The 27,334-nt window shown below is 34.5% G+C and overlaps 2 protein-coding genes across 9 annotated transcripts; both read right to left on the minus strand.

Annotated features, from left to right (window-relative positions):
* Positions 1 to 9: 9 nt before the first annotated feature.
* LOC128180957 (uncharacterized) lies at positions 10 to 5,802 on the minus strand. Its single transcript, XM_052849169.1, has 8 exons — positions 5,222 to 5,802; positions 4,597 to 4,786; positions 4,478 to 4,510; positions 4,255 to 4,358; positions 4,092 to 4,159; positions 1,360 to 3,995; positions 514 to 861; positions 10 to 400 (listed from the first exon to the last, which is right to left on the minus strand). The coding sequence occupies exons 1-8, from the start codon at positions 5,645 to 5,647 to the stop codon at positions 45 to 47; spliced, it is 4,161 nt and encodes a 1,386-aa protein (XP_052705129.1). The 5' UTR covers positions 5,648 to 5,802; the 3' UTR covers positions 10 to 44.
* A 487-nt stretch (positions 5,803 to 6,289) lies between these two features.
* On the minus strand, positions 6,290 to 27,265 carry LOC128179297 (acetylcholine receptor subunit alpha-like). 8 transcript variants are annotated; one of them, XM_052846690.1, is made up of 4 exons: positions 27,158 to 27,257; positions 22,391 to 22,749; positions 21,809 to 22,144; positions 21,585 to 21,696 (listed from the first exon to the last, which is right to left on the minus strand). In XM_052846690.1, the coding sequence occupies exons 2-4, from the start codon at positions 22,694 to 22,696 to the stop codon at positions 21,679 to 21,681; spliced, it is 660 nt and encodes a 219-aa protein (XP_052702650.1). In that variant the 5' UTR covers positions 22,697 to 22,749; positions 27,158 to 27,257; the 3' UTR covers positions 21,585 to 21,678. The 8 variants fall into 8 exon arrangements, with proteins under 8 accessions (XP_052702646.1, XP_052702647.1, XP_052702651.1 ...); XM_052846686.1 differs by lacking the exons at positions 21,585 to 21,696; positions 21,809 to 22,144; positions 22,391 to 22,749 and adding exons at positions 6,290 to 9,306; positions 9,557 to 9,938 and having other exon boundaries at positions 27,158 to 27,254; XM_052846687.1 differs by lacking the exons at positions 21,585 to 21,696; positions 21,809 to 22,144; positions 22,391 to 22,749 and adding exons at positions 6,290 to 9,306; positions 9,557 to 9,909 and having other exon boundaries at positions 27,158 to 27,253.
* Between the last annotated feature and the right edge of the window lie 69 nt (positions 27,266 to 27,334).

Consider the following 27,334-nt stretch of genomic DNA (forward strand, 5'->3'; position numbering starts at 1 on the left):
AGTAAACCAGCAATTTCCATTACGATTCAAACATTTAGCAATAATCAGAGGCCCATTGAAGAGACTTCAAGAGACTCGGTCGTTAAATCACTGCCTCGAGCAATCATGAATTCTTGAGTTGCCTCCCGTGTGGAATCGCGAAGAGTATTTTCTAATTTGCATTTAAATGTCGGATTTGTCGAGTTAAAATTGAAATTGGCAGGGATAAGTAAAGTCCAATACAAATGTACCGAACAGTCATTTTGCAAGTCGGATTCTGTTACATTGAAATAATCTTCTATCATATTGTTAACATTGATGCTTGCGAAATATTCACCACTGTCTGAACGGGAGGAACAATTAACTCTGATCCAATCACCATCTGTATAATTTACATCGATGAACACGCCAAACATCGGTGCTGAAAAATGAAAGAAACGATTTCATGAAAATCGGCATAAAATATCATCAAGATCATTGTCTTTTAAATGTTTAATAGTCTTTTTAGATATTGAATATTGGTATTTTTCTTACCTGTTATGAATATCATACTACCATTTTGATCAGAACCATATTTACTGGTAACGGAACAACTGAATTCTTCTTTCGTAGAGCATAGACTTCTATTTATGTTTTCCAGAGCAGTATTTAGACTTACTGTCACTTCATCTGAAGCCACTCGATTGAATACTGGTGTAAATAGGTCAACAGTATTTGGATTTTCAATAGTTAAATTATTATCAAATGTTCCAATGATCTTCCCATTTGTCTTGTTGCCTATCCTTAATGTAACCGATAACCATTCAATAGCTTTCACAGTGCAAACCAAGATCCCGGTCTGATTTCGACCAGCTTCTAGTATCACATTTTGCTCATATATCACTAAAAATAAAACATTGAAAGGAATATTGTAAGAATATATTTAATTAACTTTCGATTTCGGATGCAAAAGTAGCATAAAACTGAGATTAGATTAATTTGCCAGAGGTGTTTAAAGAATGCTTGTTTAAAACTGTTCTACCAATTGTATATACCGGTATTTCATAAAATCTTTTTTATTCCATTAGCTGGTGTATCCGTGATAATATTAAAAGAAAGGAATTAAGTAAATTAGGATTTAATTAGAAAACACCTTCATTTTAGCATATTGGATTTGAATATAAATTAATAATTTTAGTTATTACAATGTATTGACAGTAAATGCACTTGCTTAATATGTAAGTTAGAATTGTTCTCTAAAACTGCCACTGTCATACTCTTTAGCTGTGCCGAAGAATAGTGTTGAATGTTAATGACATATATATGTAATCATTGTTCTCTAGTTTAACACAAGTACTACAATGTATCAGTAAAATGCCAGGGTCATCTATATTTTCATACCTTCTGGTGTTTGTGACCATACTTCTGTTGTTTGAGTTAACAACTCTGTTGTATCCGTTGAGTCTGTTGATAGATAACTTAAAGGTTGTTGAGTTGACTCTGTTGACATTTCTTGAGTTGTTGTCATGGATATGTTGCTCGGTTGTGTAGACATGGATTCATTTATTGGTTGAGTAGTCATGGATATGTTGCTCGGTTGCGTTGACATGGATTCATTCATTGGTTGAGCTGTTATGGATATGTTGCTCGGTTGAGTAGATAAAGATTCATAGTTTGCTTGTGTTGTTATGGTTATGTTGCTCGGTTTAGTTGACATGGATATGTTGCTCGGTTGAGTTGAGGTGCTCGGTTGAGTTGACTCTGTTGACATGTTTGAGCTGTTGTTTGACAAAGATATTTTGCTTGATTGAGTTGAATCTGTTGTAATTTCTGTGAATGAAGCTGACACGTTGTTAGGCCGAGTTGACTCTGTAGACGTTTCTGGTATCTGTGTTGACAGGGATATGTCGTTTGGTTGGGTTGACGTGATTATGTTTGGTTGATTTGACACTGAGACGTTGTTTGGTTGTGATAAATCTGTTGACATTTCTGTAAGTTGAGTTGACGAGGATATATTGTTTTGCTGAGTTGACATGGATACGTTGTTTGATTGAGTTGTTGATAATAATAAACCGTTCTGTTGAGTTGTCGAGGATGAACTGTTAAGATCAATTGGCTCTGTTGACATTTCTGTGATCTGTGTTGCTATCGATATGCTGTTTGCATGGGTTGTTATAGATTCGTTGTTTGGCATAGATGTGTTGTTTAATTCAGTTGACTCTGTAGACATTTCTGTGAGAATAGTTGACAGAGAAACATCATTTGGTTGAGTTGACATAGATACGTTGTTAAGTTGAGTTGTTTGAGATGTTATATCTGTATTTTTAGTTGTTATTTCTGTTGTTTGATTTGCGATCTCTATTATTTGAGTTGTTATTTGTGTGTTTGGAGAAGGTGTCGTTTCTTTTCTGGGAGATGTTATTTCAGTTATTCCAGTTGTTATATTTGGTGTTGGAGTTGTCAACTCTGATGTTTGAGCAATCAAATCTGTTTGCTGAGTTATCGTCACTCCCGGTGAAGTTATTTTCATTGTGTGATTTGTCATCTCTGAAGTCTTCTCTATTATATGGGTTGTACTTTCTGTTGTTTGATTTGTCAGTTCTGTTGTTTGAGTTGCTATTAGAGATGTCAGTTCTTCTGTATAGGTTGTCATCTCTGGTGTTGAAGATGTCATTTCTGTTGTTTGAGTTGTCTTTTTTGTTGTTTGAGTTGTTAATGGAGATGTAACCTCTTCTGTATTAGTTGTCATATCTGTTGTTTGGGTTGTCATATCTGTTGTTTGAGTTGCTTTGGGAAATGTAATCTCTTCTGTATGAGTTGTCATCTCTGGCATTGAAAATGTAATTTCTGTTGTTTGAGTGGTCATTTCTGTTGTTTGAGTTGCTATTAGAGATGTCATTTCTTCTAAATGAGTTGTCATCTCTGGTGTTAAGGATGTCTTTTCTGCTGTTTCAGTTGTCATTTCTGTTGTTTGAGTTATTATTGGAGATGTAATCACTTTTGTAAGAGTTGTTGTTTCTAGTATTGGAGTCGTTGTCCGTGTCGTTAAAGTTGTCATCTCTGTTATTTTTGTTGTCATCTGTGTCGTCTGTGTTGTCAACTCTTCTGTATTAGTTGTCATATCTGTTGTTTGGGTTGTCATCTCTGTTGTTTGAGGTGTCATTTCTGTTGTTGGAGTTGCTTTTTCTGTCGTTGGAATTGCCATCTCTGTTGTTTGTGTTGATATCTCTGTCGTTAGGGTTGTCATTTCTGTTGTTTGTTTTATCTCTGTCGTTGGAGTTGTCATCTTTGTTGTTTGTGTTGTCATTTCTATTGTTTGAGTTGTCATCTCGTCCGTCGGTGTTGTAATATCTGGTTTTTGAGTTGTAGTAACTGATGTTTGCGTTGTTATGTCTGTTGTTTGAGTTGTAGCATCTGATGTTTGAGTTGTCATATCTGTTGTTTGAGTCATTATCTCTGTTGTTTTTGTTGGCATATCTGTTGTTGAAGTTGTATTTGTTGTCGACGAAGTAATATTGTTTTCTTGAGTTGTCATTGGTTCTGATTTTTCACTTGTAAGTTCTGTTGTACTGATAATATTAGGCGCACTTGACATAACTATTGAACTAAATGATGTTTCTGTTGATTCAGAGCTTGAATCAAGAGTACTATCCGACGAATCAAACTTTTCAGTTGTTGTTTCAGAACTTATTGTCTCGCTTGAGCTTGTTATATCAGTTGATTGTGATTCTGTTGTAGATTGAGAGATACTGGATTCGGTTGTCACATTGATACTGCTGGCAGTAGTTTGGGATGGAGTTGTTGATAGTGTTGATGATGTAGTAGTTGCTCCATAAGGGTCATTGTTTACCGTATATGATTCTCTTTTTATTTCAGAAACCTCCAACGAGTTTGAAATAAATGCAATTGTTGTACCTTCTGTGCTGTTCACGCCATTCCGTATTTCAGTATTGATCCAAATAATTAGATTATCCTTCGTTATCTGCTTCTCGGAGGCTATGAAGGTTATTTGGAAAATGACAATCACACTTCCGTTCCTGCAAGAATATTTTTTTCAATATCAAAGAAAAATATTTTATATTAGTAATAACAAAAATCCGATGACTTAATTGCTGTTCTTTTGTGTGTCTTACAAGAGTTCCTTAACGTTGCACTGCCTTAATTCATCTCCAACAAAGGATCTTTCTATAACTGTTCTCATCTACAATTTTAAGAATGTTTATTGATTTGTAACGTCCTCTCAATTAATTCAATATTTATCGATTTCTATTGCATGAAAAGAAAAGCCGTTCCCACCTCTGTACAAAATGTTTCACTGAAGTTCTTGAATTCTAAAGAACTGCTATTCGAGTAGTTTTGCTGGTAAGATTGGTTGACACTTATTTGACTATCAGCAACATCTATGTTAAAAAAGAGACACACATTCATTAATGCAGACATTAACAGCAGTTTCTTAAAAAAATATCTACTTATTTTCTGTTTGGTTTCTTGATTTTCTTGTGAGGAAAATTTTACTTACAGTATGTATTATATGTGGTTGTGGTATCATCATCTATAAGAAGAAAAAGTCTGATAATTATCCCTATTAAGGACGCAAGTTGAATCAATTTTTGACATCAAGGACAGTTATGTAGTGACCTTTTATAATGATGAAAACAACAACGGGTACAACGGTTAGTAGGATCAGTAAAATGCCCCCTAGAATACAGAATATGGTCCGTCGTGTGATGGTAGGGTCTGCATAAGAGCTGTCTAAAGAGTTCCCGTCGCTCTCTGACACAAAGCCCATGTGCTGTATTGGGGATTTGGTATCCAGACGTAGGCTTGCCTGCAATTAAAAAAGCAATAACTCGAACTCAGAATATACCCTGGTCTACTTAGGTCACAAAATCGTCCGCAACATTGGCGTAACTTAAGGGAGGCTGGATGCCCAACAAATTAATCAGCTGATCTTGTTACATTTTTTAAAAATGATATTTTTAACAAGAAACAATCATTTGGTATAGAAAAAATCAAAATACTTCAGCTTTAACATTTGAACATTTCCCATATCTTTATACAGGGCGTAACGTATGTTAAAACTATATATGGCCTAAATATGGCCACGTCCATCGAGCCCTCCTAAAATAGCAAGAAAAACATTCACAAAAAGTTTCTTAAATGTTAAGACTGAGATTTGATTTTACACGGCTATCTATTGTATTGATTCTTTGTTAAAAGGGAAAGTACCTACAATTACAGGAAATATGATTTATTAACTCACGCGGAATGAATTTCTGTCCAGGTAATTTCTCTGAAACGTTCCCCCTAGGATCTTGTCCATCCAATCTCTGTGGTCCCCAACATTCTCCCCCGGCCAGACATGCTGACTTCCAACTTCATCAAAATCATTACTATTGGCATTGTATAGGATCGTCTCCTCGATGTCCCTTTTAGAGGATTTTCCCAGGTAAGTATCTCTTCCAAAATGGCCATCACTGAACGAGTTGGAATCGTCGTAGTGCTGTGGTTCTCTTGTTGCCCCGAGTCGGCTTCCAGTTCTTGCTGCATTCATCGGGTACACGGGCACCCCGTATGCAGGCCCGGCCATTGATTTTCTCATTTCATTGTTCTTCCTCTCTCGTTCATTGACGTCTAAATGATTTTTCGGTTTTGATTCCTTTGGAGGGTAAATACAATCCCGTGACATCACAACAGCGAATCAGCATTGACTACCAGTGTTTTCTTTTAGTAACTTCTCTCGAAGACTTGCATATTACTGAAATTTGTCTTGGTAAATATGCAATTTCCTGTTCACTAGTTCTGGCTGGTGTTTCATTACAACAGTTTTGGTTTGCACTTGATCAATAGTTGCATTTAAATACTTTGTGAATTAAATGCCTGCTTGCCGCTCTTCCATAAAGAACTTTGCGTAACAAAATGAATAGATTCGAAGGATTTTGTAAAGGAGCTGTAACTTGAATTGTTTGAATTGACACTGGCACAAAATATCGAGAATATTCAATACACTATTCATGGAGAACGGTATCCTTTTGGTACATCTGTTATGTATTTAATCTTTATGTAATCTTCTAACTTTTAAATCAGACAGAATTTAAGGTAGTGTATATAAACAGGCGATCAATAACACCAGATTTAATAAGATAATCCTGGTCAGACTTTTAATTAACAGAATTCTTTTATTTTGGTAATAGCTTTTTCACAGGTCTTTATATGGTTTTGTTTTCGGGTTTTCTGTCTTTTCTTTGTACCGGTTATAACTATTTTTATTTATTAAGAACATCGACCTTTTTATCTTGTCACTGAAATTGTACCGGGTATAGGGTATAGTGCATAACAAGGTAAGTGCAGTATTAATCTAAAATCTTAAAAGAGGGACAACTCATGATAGCAAGCATAGACAATTTTTTTAATGAAATATCCTATATCATTAATGTAAATCTAATAAAAATTGTACATGGTAGTGCTCCTATCGATAAAAAAAAGTGTGCTTTTTTCAGCCTTATTGAATCAATATGACATGTTTAGGTCAAAAGTAATACGTAATCAAAGTACTGATAGTACTGAAAAGCGCTAACCCAGCTTCTGTTTGTATACTAGTATAAAAGATATATGTATATAACATTTCAGCTTCTGTATACGCAATATATTTCCTCCTCACACCATGGCAGCCCCTGCAATGATGTATGTAAGCCCCGTACAATAAATTCACAATAGCCTGTACTAGCCCGTGCAATTATGTGCACAAACTCCTGAAACTGGTTCCCTAACCAGTTTAAATGATGTAAACTTCTGCTCATAGGGGCGGTTGCACCGGAAGTAGAAGTCTAACGACAATAAAGCGCTGAGCTATGCATAGCGCTTTAAAAAGAAAATTATTCTTCACAATTCACAGATATGATTATGATACTTATACTGCATTATCAGGATTTTTTTTTTAATTTTGTTCAATTCTACATTTCTTATGGTGTCATGATTCTTATTACACTCTTATGGTGATTAATTTTGATTGCTTATAATTATCACCGTCATCCCTGGTTTGAACATGATAATATTATGACTAAAACGCTACTCACTAAGAGAACGATTTTCACTCTTGCTTTTAGAGGAGATTCTCATATGAATAAAAACATGCAGTTCAACTGCATGCAGTTAACATTAACATTAACAGTTAACAGTTAACATGCAGTTAGCATGCAGTTTAACTAATATAAATATTTTAGAATTAAGAATTAAACTGTCCTTTAAGTTAAACTTTTGACCTTACGTCTTGTTTTGAGATGTGTGTATTGTTCATGATTGATAGGAACGCTCAGTCTAGCGTTACTTTTCTTGACCAAAACCAAAGGCAAAAATTATAGGTTTTTATAGTTTTTTTAAAAAACTGAACGTATTTGCATACTTTTTACAAACATGGTGTTGATTTATGCAATTACCTTTTTAGTAAATGTGTGATTTTGGCTTTTACTTGTTTGTCCTTTGTCATCGTCGTCTTTAATAACAATGCTCTTTTGATAAATCGATGGCTAATTTATGCTTACATATTATACACTTGAATCTATATAAGAATTTAAAGTTAAATGATGTGGAAACTAAAGATAAGTAGACATTTTGATTATAGTTGTTTCTGTCCAGCTTATTCATTTCAAAGATAAATGTTTACCTTGAAAGTAAAGTTATTACCCTTTTAAACTTAGGCTACTCGAAAAAATTGCAAAGATAAAACCTGCATGAAGCAAATTTTGTTTGATGTCTTCATGCCGCCACCGCTAGAGAGGTTGGGGTTAAAAGTTTAAATTTTTAGGTACTCGACTTTTTCCAAATCTATCAGTATAATTCAGAATTATTTGATAATCAAATAAAAACTGAAAAATACAATTAAAGTAGTTTTAGTTATGATGCTTACAAAACATTACATTACATTGCCAACTGTTGAAAAACTGGGGACTCTTTAATACATCTCTAAAACGCATTACCTTACTAGTTAACACAAGTGTCTTTGCATAGGTCGATTGATTGAGGTACATGTATGTATCAAACAGTAAATTCAAAATCTAAATGCATGGATACTTGTATTCTTATTATAAAACTTCCCCAAAAAATTATGTTACAGTTTTTTTTTAACTAAACATTGAAACGAAGGAAGCATTTATTTCTTACTTGATTATGGATCGATCTTTAAAAACATTACGTGAGCATTGAGCATATAAGTAAATTAATATGTTTCATTTGAAGAAATGATGATTACAATATCAACTGAGAAATAATATGTTAATCCATATTTCTATCTATTAGTAGCACTCCCAATCAATAAACAAAATACAAATGATCAAAAGAGTTCATTGATATAAAGTGGAGAAAATAATAATTGCAAAAGTTATTTTAGTATTAAAACTTCTTTTGTAATCTTTTTCCCCCTCAGCTTCCTCTGATGATTGTTGCAAACAGATACACGGTCAGACACAGATAAAGAAGAAAGAAACTCCAAAATGCCAGGAAATCGATTGCTGACGTTACATCCTTCCATTCGGGTTTGTTTTTCTCCTCTTGGGAGGTTTCCCCCATTGAATCAAAGTTATCTCTGTATTCACTGTCCTTGTTTTCCGCGGGGGATATTGTTTTACTCGTTTTACAAGATTTGCGGCAGTGAAAGTAATGCATGAGGCGAACCATAAACCGAAAGGGTTTAGATATTGGAACTGACGTGTCTCGGTGATGCAAGCGTATTTGTAAAGCTGTGATGAACAAAACAAGAATGCTCATCGTCATCTGCATAAGAAGATATATGCTAAGAACAGGTGTTGTTTCCGAGCTTACTGGAAGCAGAGTGTTGATAATGGTCAGAAAGACAGCGAAAGATAGGAACACGGTCATTGCATATGACATCTTTTCTCCGGCATCTACGGGTAGAGCGAAAACGAAAATGGTGAGCATTCCCAGAAAAAGAATTGGAATCATGATGTTGAATATATAATAAAAGGGCTTCCTCTTGATGTGAATTGAAAATGTTACCTTGGATTCAACGGACTCTTTGCTTACTTTAACATCGGTTCGTGTGATTTCCCAGACGCCACTTTCTGTGTATTCATTCAGGTTAATCCCATTCGCGGATTTGAAAATCTCAACTTCGATGACCGTGTAACTCCAAACCACGAAGACAATCTCACAAACTTCTCTATCGTAGGGATAGTATGTGGTATCGATACTACATTGTGTTTCAAAGACTTGGAAAGGTTTCCAGAAAACGTTACCAAAACTTTCAACTTCAACATTGTAAAAACTGCCCCCAAATTCTTCAAATTTCTTGAATCCATTGCCCAGAACTATATCTGGTTTCCAAATGTCGTTCTAAAATTAATTATTTTCCATTAGATATGATCAAAATAATTAAAAACTGTAATTGCTAAGTGGTGCACATGCATTTTACAAATTATTTGATATTTTCCTAATAAAACGGATTCTTATCGTTTGTAATGTACATGTTACAGATAAATTGTTAAAATATGCAATTTGTGTCATCAATGGTACATAATGCCTACTTCTTTGTAAATAGTAAAGTTTTATGTTTAGTAAAAAAAAGTTATTGAGCTCAACAAACCTGAGGCAGAAATATCGTGGAAATACCGTTGTTACTGGCCGGATCCCATCTGAGAAGGGAGTCTGTCCACTGTATGGTCAAATAACCGGACGTCTCTAGTTTTTCGTTTACTTCATCCACCCCTATGATGCTGATTAGGCTAAAACTAACGTCTAGAATCACAGGGAGAGTCTGGTCCTCCACCGGACGAATTCGCTTGTCGTAGTTAGAGAGAAGATTGTCCACAAGACTCTTAACTTGCACCGGTGACTGGCTATTGACCCCTCCGAATAAACACACAGCAAAGACAGTTGAAACTGCAGCCATAGTTCGACACTAAATGGTTTATGCAGCAAAAGGTTTGGATCTAGAAACTGTAAGACGGCATGAACTCAGTTTGAAGCTAAAAAATGGAAACTACAAATTAAATAGAAATCTGCGAAAGGGGGAAGTCTGGTGGATGTGTGATTATTCGTCAAGGACAATTAGAGAAGAAAATTACGAAATGAACAACTAAGTCAAAAGTTTGTGTACTAGCTATTAAGTAGTGGTCATTATTGGAAAGAGGTATGATCGAGAATTAAATTGTCATAGAAAGGTCACTGCACAACTTAATCGCTACTAAAATATCAATATTAAAAGGTTTTTTTTATTCATTTTGATCAGATTGTAGAATTTAAAAAACCAGTCGAGTTTAAAAGCAACCGATAACTAAAATGCTTCTTTATGCGTTGTTTTAAACTTTATAATAGTTTTAAAAATAACGTATCTGATATCGATTGTTAGAATAACTTTTTAAAAAGTTCTTAACAGTATATTTTAAATTTTGTACAAAACGAATACCTATTATATATCATTTAATATTTTTAGAATCTTGAAGGGGTAATTATATCATATTTTTATAGACATTATTTTATTTAAATATTTATGTTTCAGTTTGCAATAAAGTGTGCAGAGTTTATCATTTGAAGAACAAAATGTTGTGAATTTAGCAATAACTTACCCTAAATGATAGAGTAAAACGAGGAAAAGAAAATGAACAAGAGGTAGGGGATATGATTTAACTCTTCCTTAGAGGAAAAGACCAAAAAATTACAATTGTAAGGTTTTGAGGTTCCAAAAAGAAATAAACCATGAAACAGTTTTCTCCTGTGTTTCCCGCGCTTTTAATAGCATATCTTAAAGATTGAGGAAAACCAGAATATCGAAATCAACATATCCAAGATATGCCAATTCCTACGAATTTCGAGATTCAGTATCTGAATTTGACAATCATATCATGGATCTGAAAACCTGAATCCTAGCAACATCAAACTGTTTTAAATAAAGATTATTATTACATGCTCTTATCTACAAATTTTTTATCCCTAGCTTAATTTTTATTTGTATTTATCTTATTTTTTAGCAAATAGTACTATTAGTATGCTAAGTTATCACATATATAATGTGTTAATCAAAATTAAAATCATCATTCCAATTTCATCAACAAATGTTGACATTGTATATGATATCAAAAATTTACGAAATAGATACATCGACACACCGTATTGTTGCAATTTACATAATAAAGCTTTAAGCCTACAATAATGCTAATAATTTCACTACATTCTGCTTAGTTAGAATAATCTAAATGTGTCTCGGGACAGGCCTATACCACAGTTAAAATGCCTCCAATATCCGTAATGTAGCAAAAAATTGCAGAATCGCTCCGAAACGATTTTGGAGAAAATTAATAAAGCTGCATTGAAAATAACAGACTGGTCAAATTATTCATAATAACCCATTTTGAAGCTGTAAATATCTTTCATCTAAAAATTTAATTCATATTAATGAAGAATTCAACACTTTCTCCGGCAAGGTTTTTCACTCGCTTCGAGTTGACATTCGGAACTATCGGGATTTTTCATATTAAATGCACTGAGTAAGAGTTATTTCCCATATTTCCTTTGATGAACTAAATATATATATGACAAATTTTCAATGAAAATTTACACGTATTTGCAATATCAGTTTTGAGTTTATCCATTCAAATGTGATATTGTGGAAACAAAAACTAAAGAGCCTCCCGTGATTAAGCGTGAATATAATGCGCATGTGCAAAATTGTAAAATCCGAAAATCCATATGATTTCCGGATTTTAAAAAGGATTTTTCGTTGACTATTAACTAGCGAAGCTTGACTGAGAAAAAAATGAAAACAAATTGGTAATCTTCAAGTGCCAAGAATGTTTAAAATGTATAAACAAATGATAGTACTCTTCCGATTTCTCGATATTGAAGCCCAAAAATTCGAGTATATTATTTTGATATAGTAGTAAAGATAGTATAGATAAGCACTACATATCGTTTGTTTTGTTACAATAAAAAAAACTTACATTGTATTACTAAAAATACTTAATTAGGAGACAAACTTTTATCACTGTTTTCAATAGAGAAAGATACATATTCTATAAGGTCAAAGGTAGATAATGGAGTGGCGATTTGCTAACAGTGCCAAATTTTATCTTTGGAAAAAATTTGAATATTTTATGCACGTATCTTTCAAAACGTGTCGTTTAAATCTAATTGTTATATTTCATTCTATCAACAAGAAGGAATAAAATGTATTGACAAATGTATCATATCTTAGTTGAATCTTTCTGAATTTTAAGCATGCCTTTACTTCGTATGTACTAAGTAACATTCTAAAGATGTAAACATGCACTGCAAATATATGTGTACTTATACATGTACTACATGTATTATCCGTACATCACATGCAACCGAATAAAATTTTGATGAGAATGAATAACAATGGCGTTAGATGTGCAAAATCACTACTGCACATATAAATCCTGTTTGTGATGTTAATTTAAGGACGACATGAAGCCTTCATACATTTTCTGACCGTGTCAATTTCAATTTTATCGCAGTTCAACATTAATTATAAAAAATGTTCTATTTTCATGTAGTCTTCTATCACGTGTTTTACATTGGATTTATAAAAAATTATTTATTTCCCATCAATATTTTTTTTATTATATTCACAGAATCTTTTGTAAATTACTGGAAGTCATTATTATGATAATTTTGATGATGGTTATGTTATGATGCAATTAACTTTAATGAATTGTCCCACAAAAAATGAAGAATAAGACTTGTGATTAATACAAGTAGCATACTGTGCGCTTTGCTAATCAAAAATATTTTGAATGTGTGCATTCTCTCCCGATATAGATTGACCCGGAGTATATTCGCCTAGATTGTGTAAAAATCCGTTCGCGAAGAAAGAATATTTTGTAAAATCTGCTTTAAACTAAATAATGAAAGTTTTTAGTGTGGTTTTAGTTATGTTTAGACTACATGTATGAATAAAGGTAACTTTACTTTTCTCGCAAAAACGGGCGAAAAAAAATGTTATTGTGGGTTTTATTTCGAAAGTTCGAGGGTCAATTTCAGTCAGGATTAGCAACACGGGATGCGTTTGAAGCAGTGCAAGACGTTGACTGAAGTGAACATCTGGTTTATGGTTTTGTATATTGCAGATAATATTCGACATGGCTTGCATGTCTACTTAAAAAACACTTCCATTGGGAGAGATGAGGTATTTAAGTCTAACAAAGCAATGATGACCTTTATCCTGACTACAATTAGGGCAAGATTCTTTGATGTCGTCACCATTAGTCATCAATTTGAAATATATTATTCTTTTTCTTTTATAAAGATTTTTCTGGAGCAAATTGCCCAATTGGATAAATAGGTCACAAGAATCAAGACGGAAAGGTCTGCTGTACGCCGTTATCGTGTTTCCCACGTAACCAATCCAATATATTTTAAAGATATAATTGTAAGTGAAAACTATATTTGTTAGAAATAGTAAATATTCAAAAATACAACATTTACACGCATTCTTAGAAATTTAACCAATCGATTTGGATTCAGGTTAAGATTTAGTTATGACAATAAACGGGATACCATGAAACAGATCCTTGTAATTGCAAACGGTACAGAGATCTCTGGCGATAGTTACATCTATATATACGTAGCTTAATTTTCTAATATTTTAATAGTAGTAGTAGTAAATTGGCGTACACGTTTACATACAGTGCCATAGCATAAATTTTACAGTAATTTACAATAATTGTGAGTACAGGTGGGAAGCAGGTTACATAAATATACAAAATATAAAGTGAGAGAACAAATATCAATAGACCAACAAAGCAGTAATTTTATAAACTTAGTTTACGCTTTTTATGTCTGATGGTTAGGTTATCCCTCTTATTGAAACATTCTTTCACATATTTTCTAAGTTTTTTTAAAGCGTTAATATAGAATCAGAATTAAGTAAATCAATACATTTTGCCATATTTGGTCGTACATAGAGGTATTTCTTAATATATAATTTCCTCAACTCCGTGTTAAAATCACAAACCAAAACAAAATGGTATTCATCTTGGACATCGTTTGAATTACAATATATACATTTCCTTTCATTAATAGGAAAAGACTATGTGCGGTATGGTCAAATATCTGCCCCCAATTTTAACTAATTATTAAATAGTATCGTATAGAACTCAAATTTTCAAAAATCATTGTACGGTGGACGCCTATCACTATAATTTTGATTTTAGTCATCATTGCTCATTCGCTGTGTATCTATGACGTCATCCAAATGACCGAATTCCCGCAAATTCGCAAACAAATGAAAATATTCTCATTTTTGCTTTACATTTTGCATTCGGAAATATAGAGTGCAGGTCTGCTCAAGTACGATTTTAACATATGTTTTTCTTCAGATAATTATACACATTATACTAAAAAATGGTAATTGAGCAAGCCTGCGCTCGATGTTTCCCAGTCGAAAAACAATCGGAAAACACCTACATTTTGCTACAAAACATCAGTTTATCAAAACAAGGCAATCTTTAAGACGTCATTTCTACATTCTGACGTCACTGTCGTGATAACCTTTTACACCCTTATTTTCAATATGATTTTAACTATCTTTCACCTTATTTTTAAAGCTCGTTATAAAACTTTAATTTCGGGGGCAAAAAATGCACAATACCGCACATAGTTTTTTTTTATCATATCGACCATATTTGATTCGTAAACGATGTGATGATAATCTTAGTCTATTTAACGCTTTTCTGTGCTTATCATAAAATATGTTATTTATATAGTCTGCATGGTGCATAGACAAGTTTAGATATTTGTACATGTATGAACGTAAAGGTGAACATTTTCAATTTTTACCCGAAAATTTTGGTGAAAACAATCTGACAGTCTTTGCTCAAAATTTATCTTTGCTCAAAATATAGATAAAGCATTCTTCCATGGACCGACTCGGGGTAATACCACACATCACAAAAACAATTTCACAAAAGTGTGTTTTTGACAAAAACAATCAAGGTTGATAACATGGTTTTCAGATCATGTTCATCAATTGAATTTATAAGACAATTTTGGGAGCTACAAACATTAAACCAATACCTAGTTATCCTTAATGTTCTAGTTAATAACAATTGTATTCTTCCTAGTTCACAATATACTGCAGGGGTACATCTAGAAGCTTTAACCCCGAGCAGTTTTTTTACAGAATTTAAAATGAACACGTTTAAGGTCTTTCGCGTTTGTATGTCCCTACACTTCCGCTCCGTAGTTTTATTTTTGTTTTTTGTTTTTGTTTTTTTTGTTTTTTTTTGTTTTTTTTTTTTTTTGTAAACAAAGGTTGAATCATTTTATGAAATATTCACTGTCTCACTTCTCACATACTCAAAGTTTCATCCAATATTGTAATATAAAATAAAGAGTGGGGTAGTTGCTTGTGATAGTTATGCCTAAGCAATAACACCGCAATCCATGAAAAAACAAACAAACAAACAAACCAAAGAAAAAAAAACACCAAAACAAAAAACGAAAACATAAGAAATATTGAATTGATCTTATTGTACACATGTTAGTTCTAAACTGCCAGATGATTAATAAAATCATTCCAAGGAGACCATGCATTTTCCAATTCATCAATTTCTGATTTCTGAATATAAATATACGTTTTAGTCTTGTATCTTTGATTTAAATGGTGAAAAAGCCCTTAAAAATGTGGCGTCTTATTATTGTTTTAAACATAAAACTATGTATTGCACCGTAGTTCATTTTCGAGGAACAGGCCACGTCAAATTGCTTGATTACTGTCTTACAATCAAGAGACAATTTGCAACTTGTGTGCATAAGCGTATTATATAATTGTAGTGTTTTTTCTGCAGTTATTTTCACATGTTTATTAAAAAGGTCATTTGTGGATAGAACCGTTCTAAGGTATGGAAAACTGTCCACAATTTCCAGGTTTTTGGTTGTTTTAACAGAATTCGTATCCCTTTCCTGTTCGACCTTTTTGGAAAATCACCCCTTAGTTTTATTGATATTGACTGTAAGGCTCCATCTTACACAATATGTATGATGCGTGTTTGAATGTTTTTGTAGATCATTAGACGTTTCACTTATTATGGGTAAATCGTTTGCAAATAAAAGCAGAAAAAATTTTATTTGTTCGATTTCAATGCCCGCTGACCAGTTCTTGTGCAAGTTTGTTTCCAGGTCTTCCAGGAAAAGAGAAAAAAGCAAAGGTGACAATATGTCCCCCCGCAACACCCCTAGTTTGTTTTAAAAAAAAAACTCTACAAAGTTTCTGGCACTATATTTTTAGTCGCGGAAGCAAACTAATTAACATGTTAATATGGCTGTTCTATGTATTTTTCATATCTGTGACTGAGAGCGTATGTAATGGCTTTATAGCGACAATACACACATATTTCATACAATTAGACATCAGTATGAATATAGATAAATATAAGCACTGAATGCTTTTTTGGATGTCGTTGGTTCTCTAACACACAAATGGTGCAGAGAAATTTTCATACCGTGTTAACACGCAGTATTCAAGAAAACGGGACCGACGAAATCCCAAAAAAGCATTCAATACCTAGCTTAAACATTTTATAATACCATACATTTTTATCAACCGTGTCAAACGCTCTCCGAAAAATCTACAAATGTATAATAGAGCTTACTGCAATCTTCAATTTCAAGGTCAACTATACTTTTTAAAAAATATAATGCACCAATAGTACTACAACCTTTCTTAAGCCCATATTGTGCATCAGATATCATATAGTTTTCACGCGTTCTGTAGAATAGCAAGAAAACGTTCCATGATAATAACGTGTTCGAATTGAATTGCGTAGGGATACAGGGCGGGGCCATTGGAAGGCCAGTATAAAAGGGTCGGTGTTAATAGTAAAGGTCATTCTAGCCAGTTTCACTCAGCGCATGAAGCTTAGATCCTTTTTTGCGGGCAGCATGGTGGCACCAAATGACGAATTCTTACAAAGAGTTTCAGAAATAATGGACTCCAAACTGTCTTCATTCGAGCAAAAGATATCAAAACAACAAAAACAGCAACACGAACAGCAATTGTCCAGGATTCAGGCAGCAAACGACAAGACGTTTGTTTTTAAGAGGAAGGGAATCGAAGCCCAGTACAAATTCAACAACAGCGTAAGAGAAAAAATGATAGAAGTCAACACCAGCCTAAGCGAAGAGAACCAAAAATGGCCTTCAACAGTATTTCGTCAGTAATAGAGCTTATTCATCAGAGAGAAAAGTTAATTGAATAAGCAGACTCTTCCAAAACAGGTTGGCGAACAGTGCAAGAATATACACAGCATGAATTAGCGTCAGACGAGGAGGACGAAAAACCTATCTTTAAAGCTGAAATCAAGGCGGAAAAGAAATTAAAAGAGGAGAGGATACAGTAGCAAGGGCGGCCAGGCGTACCAACCCATACTCGGAGCGAGCAAGCAGCGTGCAGAACCAGTCCAAGTCCTTCGACAGCAGTAAAAAATCGGGGACATGCTTCAAATGCGGTTTTCGCGGACATTGGGCAAAGAATTGCACCAACACCACCAACGACAAAGAGACAGGCTATAAGTTAGGCACTTTAGATAGTATCGTTCAAAGTATTTGTAATGTTTGTAGCAAAGATTTACACGCATGTATGAGTGAGAATTTTTTAGAGAGTAAAAATAGTGTCAGTTTCAAAACTAGGTCTTTATCAAGATCTTTATCAAGATATTTTGTGAAGATTCAGTTTTTGGAGCTTATGTAGCTACCTCTGGGATCTCAGAGGTAGTAGGCCTCTGGACAGGAGAGGAATCCACGAAAAGTTCCACCTGGAGGGAACTAGAAGCAATTCACAGGTGTTTGAATACTATAGGAGAAAGTATTCAGGGTAAAGAAGTAACATGGTATACCGACAGTTAAAATGTTTGCAGAATTTTCGAAGTCGGTAGCAAAAAGTCGTATTTAGTTGAAATTGATGTTACAATTTTTGTAAAATTACAGAATTTACACATCATTTTTGATATTCAGTGGTTGCCAAGGGCACAAAACATTCAAACCGATATACTTAGCAGGTGTTTTGACAGTGACGACTAGAGAATAAAAAACAGTATTTTTCAAATTATTGATGAAGGATGGGGCATACACACTTGTGATAGGTTCGCTACAGATTATAATAGTAAATGTACCAAATTTAACTCTAGATGGTAGTGTCCAAAAACAAGTGGGATAAATGCTTTTAAGCAATTCTGGGGTAACGATAATAACTGGTTAGTTCCACCACTAAGGTTGGTGTGCAAGACAATAAAAGGGTAAGGGTACCCTTATTATTCCTCAGTGGAAATCAGCTTCGTTTTGGCCATTATTGTGCAAAGGGGAAGAATGGGATTATTTCATTAATAGTGTAAAAAAATCTTAATTCTTAGATAACCGAAAGAGGCAGAGGGGCAACGGCATATTTGGGGGCCACAAAATGTTCGACATGGCAGCATTGTGCTTAGAATTTTAGATATTAAATGCAACTTGTTCAGTTTTTAAAATTTTTTTTCCAGAGCTAAACATTAAACAGAGAGTACAAGACAGTTTATTTTTAGCTGGCATCGACACATCATCATCGAACAATGCAGCTCTAGCAGAGAAAGTCTGTGAATATATTGTGAAAACACAAGCAAAATATATATGTCGTCATTCAATAGGTGGTCAGAATTCATTAAGAACAAAGGAAAATCAGCTATTCCGGCCAATTCAATGCATGACGCTCTATATCTGACACATTTGTTGGATATCATATTTTCTTTTCACGTTATTTCCAGTGCTGTGTACGCTATCAGGTGAGTTCATTCCATTTTAGGATATGAAGATCCAACAGCACACACATTCATTAAAAATATAGTAGAAGCTTCCGAACGTAACAACAAAGCCAGAGTTATCAAAACAGAAGTCTTCACGACTAAGGATCTCGACTTATTGTGTGATGATTATGCAGATAGTTCCAGTTTGTTGGAAGTGCGTGATTTGTGCATGATTCTACTTTCCTTTGCAGGTTTTTTACACTACGAAGAACTAAGTTCACTTCGTTGTTCGGATATTACATTCTTAGATGGATAGGTCAAAATTTTCTTCAACAAAAGCAAAACCGATCAATATAGACAAGGGAGTGAAATACTAATTTCAGCAGGTGTTTGGCTTGTCCAGTAAAAAGGTTGCAACGTTATTTATCGCTAGGAAATATAGACATTTTTTCTGATCATTTTTTGTTTAAGTCCGTGTTTTAATCCAAGGAGGGTATAAAGTTAATATACAAAAATTCAAAACTGAGTTACACACAAGCAAGAGAGTGCAAAACTTAGATCCATTAATATTATGGAAAATGTCAATTTCGGTCTTCATTCCTTGCAATCGGGAGGTGCAACAGCAGCAGCACGTTCCAACGTAAACGAGCGAGGTTGGAAAAAGCACGGAAGATGGGCATCAGATTCGTTTAAAGGTTTCTATAGGTTTTTTTCAAATATTTTATCTATGGTTTTTCCTAGGCGGTCATTCATGGGGAATTATATTTATATGTTACATTTTGATTACACATGATTTCGATGATGTATTATCATTAAAGGCCAGCTGCCCGCAAAGCTCGTCTGGCTCATACCTAAGTTGTGTTGATGTTAATGTTTTGGAAATATTCCAATAAGTGTATATTATACCACTTTTGTCTTCTGATCATCTTTGTAATCTGTTGTTAATGATACGTGATAAGAGCTTCTACAGGCAGCTTAGTAGGGTTATGTTCCTTTAGTTCTGTGGAATCTTGTGATCTTTTTTGAAAATTTGCACAATTATACCCAATTTCCAATTTGAAGGATAATAACCACTATCAAATATGGAATTAACGAGGCTGGGCCTAATATGTTCTGTCCATGATTATTATTTTAAGATAAAAAATTTTACCAAAACATTTACCACACCGTTTGTTTAAGGGGTCATCTCAAAGTTTGTTAATTTTGAACATAAGACCCTATGGGATTTTCATTGAAATGTATCAATTTTGCACATTTTTTTTATTTTTACATATTTTGAAAACTTCTGCCCTCGGGATTTCTTTTTCTGTTCTACATATTAAAGTTATTGCTCAAATGCTCAAATGGTCAAATAACAAAAACTTTTTACCTCCTGGTTTGTTCCAGGGGTCTTATCAAAGTTGTTTTTTTTTTGTATGCCCAATTTCCAAGATTTGTCAGATAATGGCTATTTTTTATTTGACAAAGGCGGAAATTGTGATCTTTATAGTATTATAAAAACATTCAGAAATATTTAAGTAATAAATAAATATATTACATCACATATTAAGGGTTATTAATATAAAATACATGGTAACTGTCTTAAAATATATGAATTTAGCTATATTTAGGCGGGTTCAGAAAACGTGACAGAGGGCTAGGCTTGCTGAACCCTCTTCACGTTTTCGACCCGAGCCCAAATATAGCTTATACTTTGAGACATTTATGTTCATTCCACAATATAATATCAATTTTACGCATCAAACGAACTATTTTCAACAAATTTCGCTGAATATATCCAGTTGAAACTATCACGCCATGGCGTCAACCAAGCAAAAAGATGACGTCACAATACAAATGAGACGCTGCGCGAAAGCGTGCGTACTCGATCTGTACTCGGCCTCGTTAAATAACACATTCAACACTGGTTCAAGGGTCAAAACTTCTGCATTGAGCATCTCGTCGATAATGTTGTCATGATTGGATATTGCTTGTCTAGCTTTGGAAAGGCGGTCTTGATCGGGTCCATTTCTTTGGTGTCCTGCACGGTGACATATGCATCCTTTTCGGTTTGCAAACACATATCCTGAAAATAGCTGAACAAATCGTCAGGTGCCACTTTCACTTGATGCGCCTTCTTGTATGGACTCAATATTTTCCAGAATTCTTTGGGATTTTTTTTTTTTATTTGCTTTAATTTACCTCTATGGTTTAGTTTGTAGCTTGCAATTTTCCTTCGAATAAGAAAAAATATTTGTAGCATTTCTTGGCCGTAAACATTTCAATTCAGTTGCTCGTTGACCTTCCATTGTTGTATCGGTAAAAACATAATATAATGTGTTTCATTTGTCTATCGATTAAAATATCAACTGAGAAATAAGATGTCAATCCATATTTTTATCTATTATTTGCACTCCCAATCAATAAACAAACTACAAATGATCAAAAGAGTTCATTGATATAAAGTGGAGAAAATATTAATTCCAAAAGTTATTTTAGTATTAAAATTTCTTTTGTCATCTTTTCCCCCCTCAGCTTCCTCTGATGATTGTTGCAAACAGATACACGGTCAGACACAGATAAAGAAGAAAGAAACTCCAAAATGCCAGGAAATCGATTGCGGACGTTACATCCTTCCATTCAGGTCTGATTTCCTCCTCTTGGGAAGTTTCCCCTATAGAATGAACGTCATCTCTGTATTCACTGTCCTTATTTTCCGCGGGGGATATTGTTTTACTCTTTTTACAAGATTTGCGGCAGTGAAAGTAATGCATGAGGCGAACCATAAACCGAAAGGGTTTAGATATTGGAACTGACGTGTCTCGGTGATGCAAGCGTATTTGTAAAGCTGTGATGAACAAAACAAGAAAGCCCATCGTCATCTGCATAAGAAGGTATATGCTAAGAACAGGTGTTGTTTCCGAGCTTACTGGAAGCAGAGTGTTGATAATGGTCAGAAAGACAGTGTAAGATAGGAACACGGTCATTGCATAGGTTATCTTTTCTCCGTCATCTACGGGTATAGCAAAAACGAAAATGATTAGCATTCCCAGAAAAAGAATTGGAATGATAATGTTGATTACATAATAAAAGGGCTTCCTCTTGATGTGAATTGAAAATGTTACCTTGGATTCAAAGGACTCTTTGCTTACTTTAACATCGGTTCGTGTGATTTCCCAGACGCCACTTTCTGTGTATTCGTTCAGGTTAATTCCATTCGCGGATTTGAAAATCTCAACTTCGAACACTGTGTAACTCCAAACCACGAAGACAATCTCACAAACTATATTTTCGTAAGGAAAGTATGTGGTATCGATACTACATTGTGTTTCAAAGACTTGGAAAGGTTTCCAGAAAACGTCACCAAAACTTTGAACTTCAACATTGTAAAAACTGCCCCCAAATTCTTCAAATTTCTTGAATCCATTGCCCAGCACTATATCTGGTTTCCAAATGTCGTTCTAAAATTAATTATTTTCCATTTGATAAGATCAAAAAAAATTAAAACTGTAATTGCTAACTGGTATATTTTACAATTTATTTGATATTTTCCTAATAAAACGGATCCTTATAATTTGTAATGTTAATGTTTACAGATAAACTGTTAAATATGCAATTTGTGTCATCGAAGATACATAAAGCCTACTAATCTATAAATAACAAAATGTTATGTTTAGTACAAAAAAAAGTTATTGAGCTCAACAAACCTGAGGCAGAAATATCGTGGAAATACCGTTATTACTGGCCGGATCCCATCTGAGAAGGGAGTCTGTCCATTGTATGGTCAAATAACCGGACGTCTCTAGTTTTTCGTTTACTTCATCCACCCCTATGATGCTGATTAAGCTAAAACTCACGTCTAGAATCACAGGGAGAGTCTGGTCCTCCACCGGACGAATTCGCTTGTCGTAGTTAGAGAGAAGATTGTCCACCAGACTCTTAACTTGCACCGGTGTCTGGCTATTGACCCCTCCGAATAAACACACAGCAAAGACAGTTGAAACTGCAGCCATAGTTTGACACTAAATACATGCAGTTTATGCAGCAGAAGGTTTGGATCTAGAAACTGTTAGACAGCATAAACTCAGTTTGAAGGTAAAAATGAAAACTACACATTAAATTGTAATCTGCGTTTAATCAAAGATGAAAGTTAAAATAAGGGAGTGCCAGTATACCCAATAAATAATAAAAAAGAAGAAATAGCTAGTTCATACTGAATTCTTTTTATTGGCTGAATGGGCCATGGCCATTAAAGTGAGGGAGCCGAGGCATCAATATATAGCCTTGTATGGCATCCCTAAAAATGCAAAAATGGAACCCTGGGAACAGATGTTCACAATTACATACTGTCAAGATAAGCACATATTAGTTATAACCAAGTCCAATGATACTACTGGTAAGCCTAAAAGCCGCATCCACACTTTGAGGCGTCTCAGACTTTGGTGAAGAAGATACGAAAAACGGCCATGACGATGGGATTGATGAAGACAGTACATTTACTCAGCAAGATCAAAAGCAACACAACCTGTAAATACCACAAATATAACATCAGAAAAGGTGTTACAAAATCACACTTAATATGAAACATTTTAAGTTACTGGCCCAGTCTGCCTGCTTATAAGAATTTATACCATTAAATGACTCCAGGAACACAATCCACATTTGTATATCTTGCTTCATCTCCAAAGAAACTCTACGTTTGTGATAAGGCTTGCTAAGCCCAGCTGTGGCATCATACAAGCGCCTTACGAATGCTCGGCCTGCTGGAATAGCTCTAATGCAGAAATTAAGTGGGCCAGTTAGTGATTGGATTTCAATAAGGGTCACCTTTTAAAGGTAAAGAAAATAGTTAAGTTGATGACGTAATTGACCCAATTTGTCTTAGGGAATACTAACCGTCTCTGCAACTGTATCGATTTCGAGTCCTTAAAACACTAATTCTGTTGTAGGACCCAAGGTTTTTTCATGGGTTAATGGAACCCCTAATTCATCACAAAGACTGGTAAATTTTGACACTAGATAATAGCATTCCTGAGTCCCAGAAAGACCTGCTAGTAGAAAATCATCAAGGTAGTGCACTTCCTTATAAGATTGACACAGAGTTTTTAATACCCATTCCAAAAAGGAAGCAAACTTTTCAACTTTAGCACAGCTTTCTGAACACCCAAATGGCATACACTTGTCAATATAAATGTAATCATTAATCTTGTAACCCAGTAGCTGAAAATCAGATGGATTAACCGGAAGTAAGCGAAAAGCACTCTTGACGTCCAAACGAGCCATTAACGCACCTGAACCTAACTTTTCTAACATTTCAAGGGCTTCTTCAAATGGGGTATATCTAACTGAACAATACTTGTGATCAATATAATCATTCACACTATCACCAGCTGGGTGAGACAAATGATGAATTAGGCGGAAAGTACCATCCTTCTTTGGCACCATACCTATCAGGAAAAGTCTAAGGTTATGAAGTGGGGAGTAAGGGAAAGGTCCAGCAACCCTGCCCATATTTATTTCTTAGTTAACCAATTGTATGGCTTCTGTGGTAAGTAATTTAGAGACTTAAGGTTGTTACAGTTGTATGGCCGTCTAGGACCTTCATAACATAATTTAAAACCAAATTGAAACCCCTCTAGTAATTCGAGTGCATTTTCCCTATTAGGGTATTTTGCCAAATATTTGGATAATGCTGGGACTTTAATGCGAGTGCAAGCAACGTTGCTGACGTCTAGCATGCAAGGGAAGGGAGGTTCTGTTACTGTTTGTGGCACGTTTGACTGTTGACAGAAGACGCCAGGTTGATTAGAAGTTTCCAGATCTAAAATTCAAGGAATTTCGAGTATTGTTTCTACACATTGTGTATGGGTAGGGCTGTGAGCATAATATACACAAATGGCTATAAAGACAATTTTGCCTTGAACATGCGCCCCTGTAATTAAAATTATAGCATTTCAGAGGCTGGGGTTGGTTTACCAAATGCTGTGGGGAAGGTGCGCTGTTGTACATGTAAAGCAGCCATAGCTCCTGATCCACTATAGCAAATGACATTGAAGGATTGCACTCTTTCTTAAGTCTTAATTGAATGTCATAATCGCGCCACCCCAAACCATTGACCCGATTTGCCCCAAGCCGTATTGTGTGAATATATTTAAACAGGCCTGAAGTTTCTGTGGGATGAGCCAAAGCAAAGATGGATGCATAAACAAGGAAAGCATCCGTCTAGACCTGAATATCAGTGATGAGTCTTAATTTGGATTTAGCAGATAGAGCCAAGCTGCCATTTTGAAGTGAGAAATACTTTGTATCATCATTTGGGTCAGTTTCGGTTCTCTTGTTAATCAAAAGTGCCAAATTAACATATTCCCCATTAGCAATTTTAATTTTGACATTGTTGTGTACATTATGTCCCAGTTCATTATCGTAACTGGCTACACGTGCATTCAAAAGTTCAGAACCAGACTGAGATGTACCTTCTTCCTGCGACTGAGGACTCCCTCTGTCTTTTAAGATGATGGATATCCGCTCTGCCAGGTCTTGCAGTTGGCGAGGAGGTAGCGGCTCCACAGGGGGAGTTTCCTGTGCACCAAGTGTGTATGAAGGACCAGGGATGGACAGGGGCAGTTGAGGTGCCAGATTCATCTGAACTTCTGGATGATCAGTAGTCGAAGGGGCTGAAGGAGGCTCTAGGAGAGGCGGTTGCTTCCCTGCTCGTTTCCGAGGTTGATAGGGTTGGCTCTCGCTGCTCTGTGTTTTTCTCTTCGGCATTTCGTTAAAATCTTCTGCTTTGACTGATGATGTAAATGCGTACTATAATGACGTCAGCAATTCATGTTGTTCTCACTAATTTTCGCGCGCAAAGTCATTAAAGCTCAAATTACGTAATTTATAAAAAAAGGAAAAATATTGTCCGTTCACGTTGATAAATGGATTTAACCTTAAATGGTGAAATCCTATTAAACTATCAAAGAAAGGTCACTGCGCGACTTAATCACTACGAAAATGCCAAAGTTTAAAGTTTTTGTTTTATTCATTTTGATTATAAAATTTTAAAAACCAGGGGCCCGTTTCACTAAAAGGCGTACGCCCGGCGTAACCTTACGCCTGTCGTAAGTCCGGGCTTAAGTCAAATATTTAGACTAAGGTCCTTTTCACTAAAAGGCGTAACTCTGCACCCGCCTTAAGTTAAGACAAAAATCTACACCTAGCCAAGGGTAGTCGTAACTTATGGCGTAAACAGGAATTGACTGCTAATTCTGTTGCTGAGAATATCGATGCTGACCGTAATGTTAAATTGTACAATTTGTCATGTAAATTTTATTAATTTCGTATGAAATTAACAAAATAGAGAGTTTTGACAGGTGGTACCAATTCTTGAATAGAAACTTTCTTACCATGTTTTATGCACATTATTTTTATTTGCACTTGCCGTTTACATGTTAAAATGACACATTTAGACACTCGATATATAGTTTTCATTCGATTATTTTTATTCAATAATTTGATTAACGTTTCATATTTTTTAGTAAATTGGGCAATGAATAATGCAGAAAATATACATACATAATGCACATGTAGTACAAAGGTATATTTGTATAAGAAATGTCTCGCATTTCAAGTAAGCCAGAAGATCGTAATACGGTGGAATAACACACCTGAAAAAGTAACTAAATTAACAGTAACTTGTTTGATTGTGAATGATATAAACAAATAAGCGAAATGCAGTAATTCAGTTATTATATTCAAAAGCCCCTGCTAGATTCGAACTCGGGATGCACAGATTACAAGCCCAACACCTTATCCACTCAGCTATGGAGTTAATTACATGTTGCCGTTTATAAAATTCTGAGGATAGCCATTTTGTGATGATGTGTTATTCCACTATAGCATATCTAAGATATTTCAATAAGTACGAAAGCCCAGAAGGCTCATTCGAGAATTCGAGATTCATAATCTGAATTAGACAAGCAGATCATGGATCTTAAAACATGTTTCTTTGAAATATCAAACTGTTCTAATAAAGATATCTGTATATGCTCCTACCTGCAAACAAATGTTATTTTATCCCTAGCTAAATGATTATTTGTATGATTTATAGGAAGGAGTACAATAGTACAATAAGTATGCAATGTGATCACATATATAATGTGTTAATCAAAATAAAAACCATCATTCCGATTTTATTAACAAATATAAGCACTTTATACTGTTTGTTTTGTTAACAATACAATTATAAACTTATTAATGAAACTGTTACACTTAATTACGAGACAAACCTTTATCACTGTTTTCAATATAGAAAGATTTATATTTTATAAGGTCAAAGGTGGATGAATGAGTGCCGATTTGTTCACGTTTAGAAAAAAACAAAATATTTATTGCACACATTTTTCAAAATTTATATTAGTTTAATTTTTGTATTTCATTCTACCAACAAGAAAGAATAGAGTATATAGAAGGCAAATGTATCATACCTTAGTTAAATCTTTCTGAATTTTACGATCCCCCAAACTCCTGGCAAAATTGACAATAACATTTCAAGCATGCCTTTTCTTCGTATGTAACATTATAAAGATGTAAACATGCACTGCAAATATCTGTGTACTTACACTAGTACATGTATTATCTGTAGATCACACGCAACCGGATAC

The sequence above is a fragment of the Crassostrea angulata genome, chromosome 4 (genome assembly GCF_025612915.1).
Source record: "Crassostrea angulata isolate pt1a10 chromosome 4, ASM2561291v2, whole genome shotgun sequence".
Lineage (NCBI taxonomy): Eukaryota > Metazoa > Mollusca > Bivalvia > Ostreida > Ostreidae > Magallana > Magallana angulata.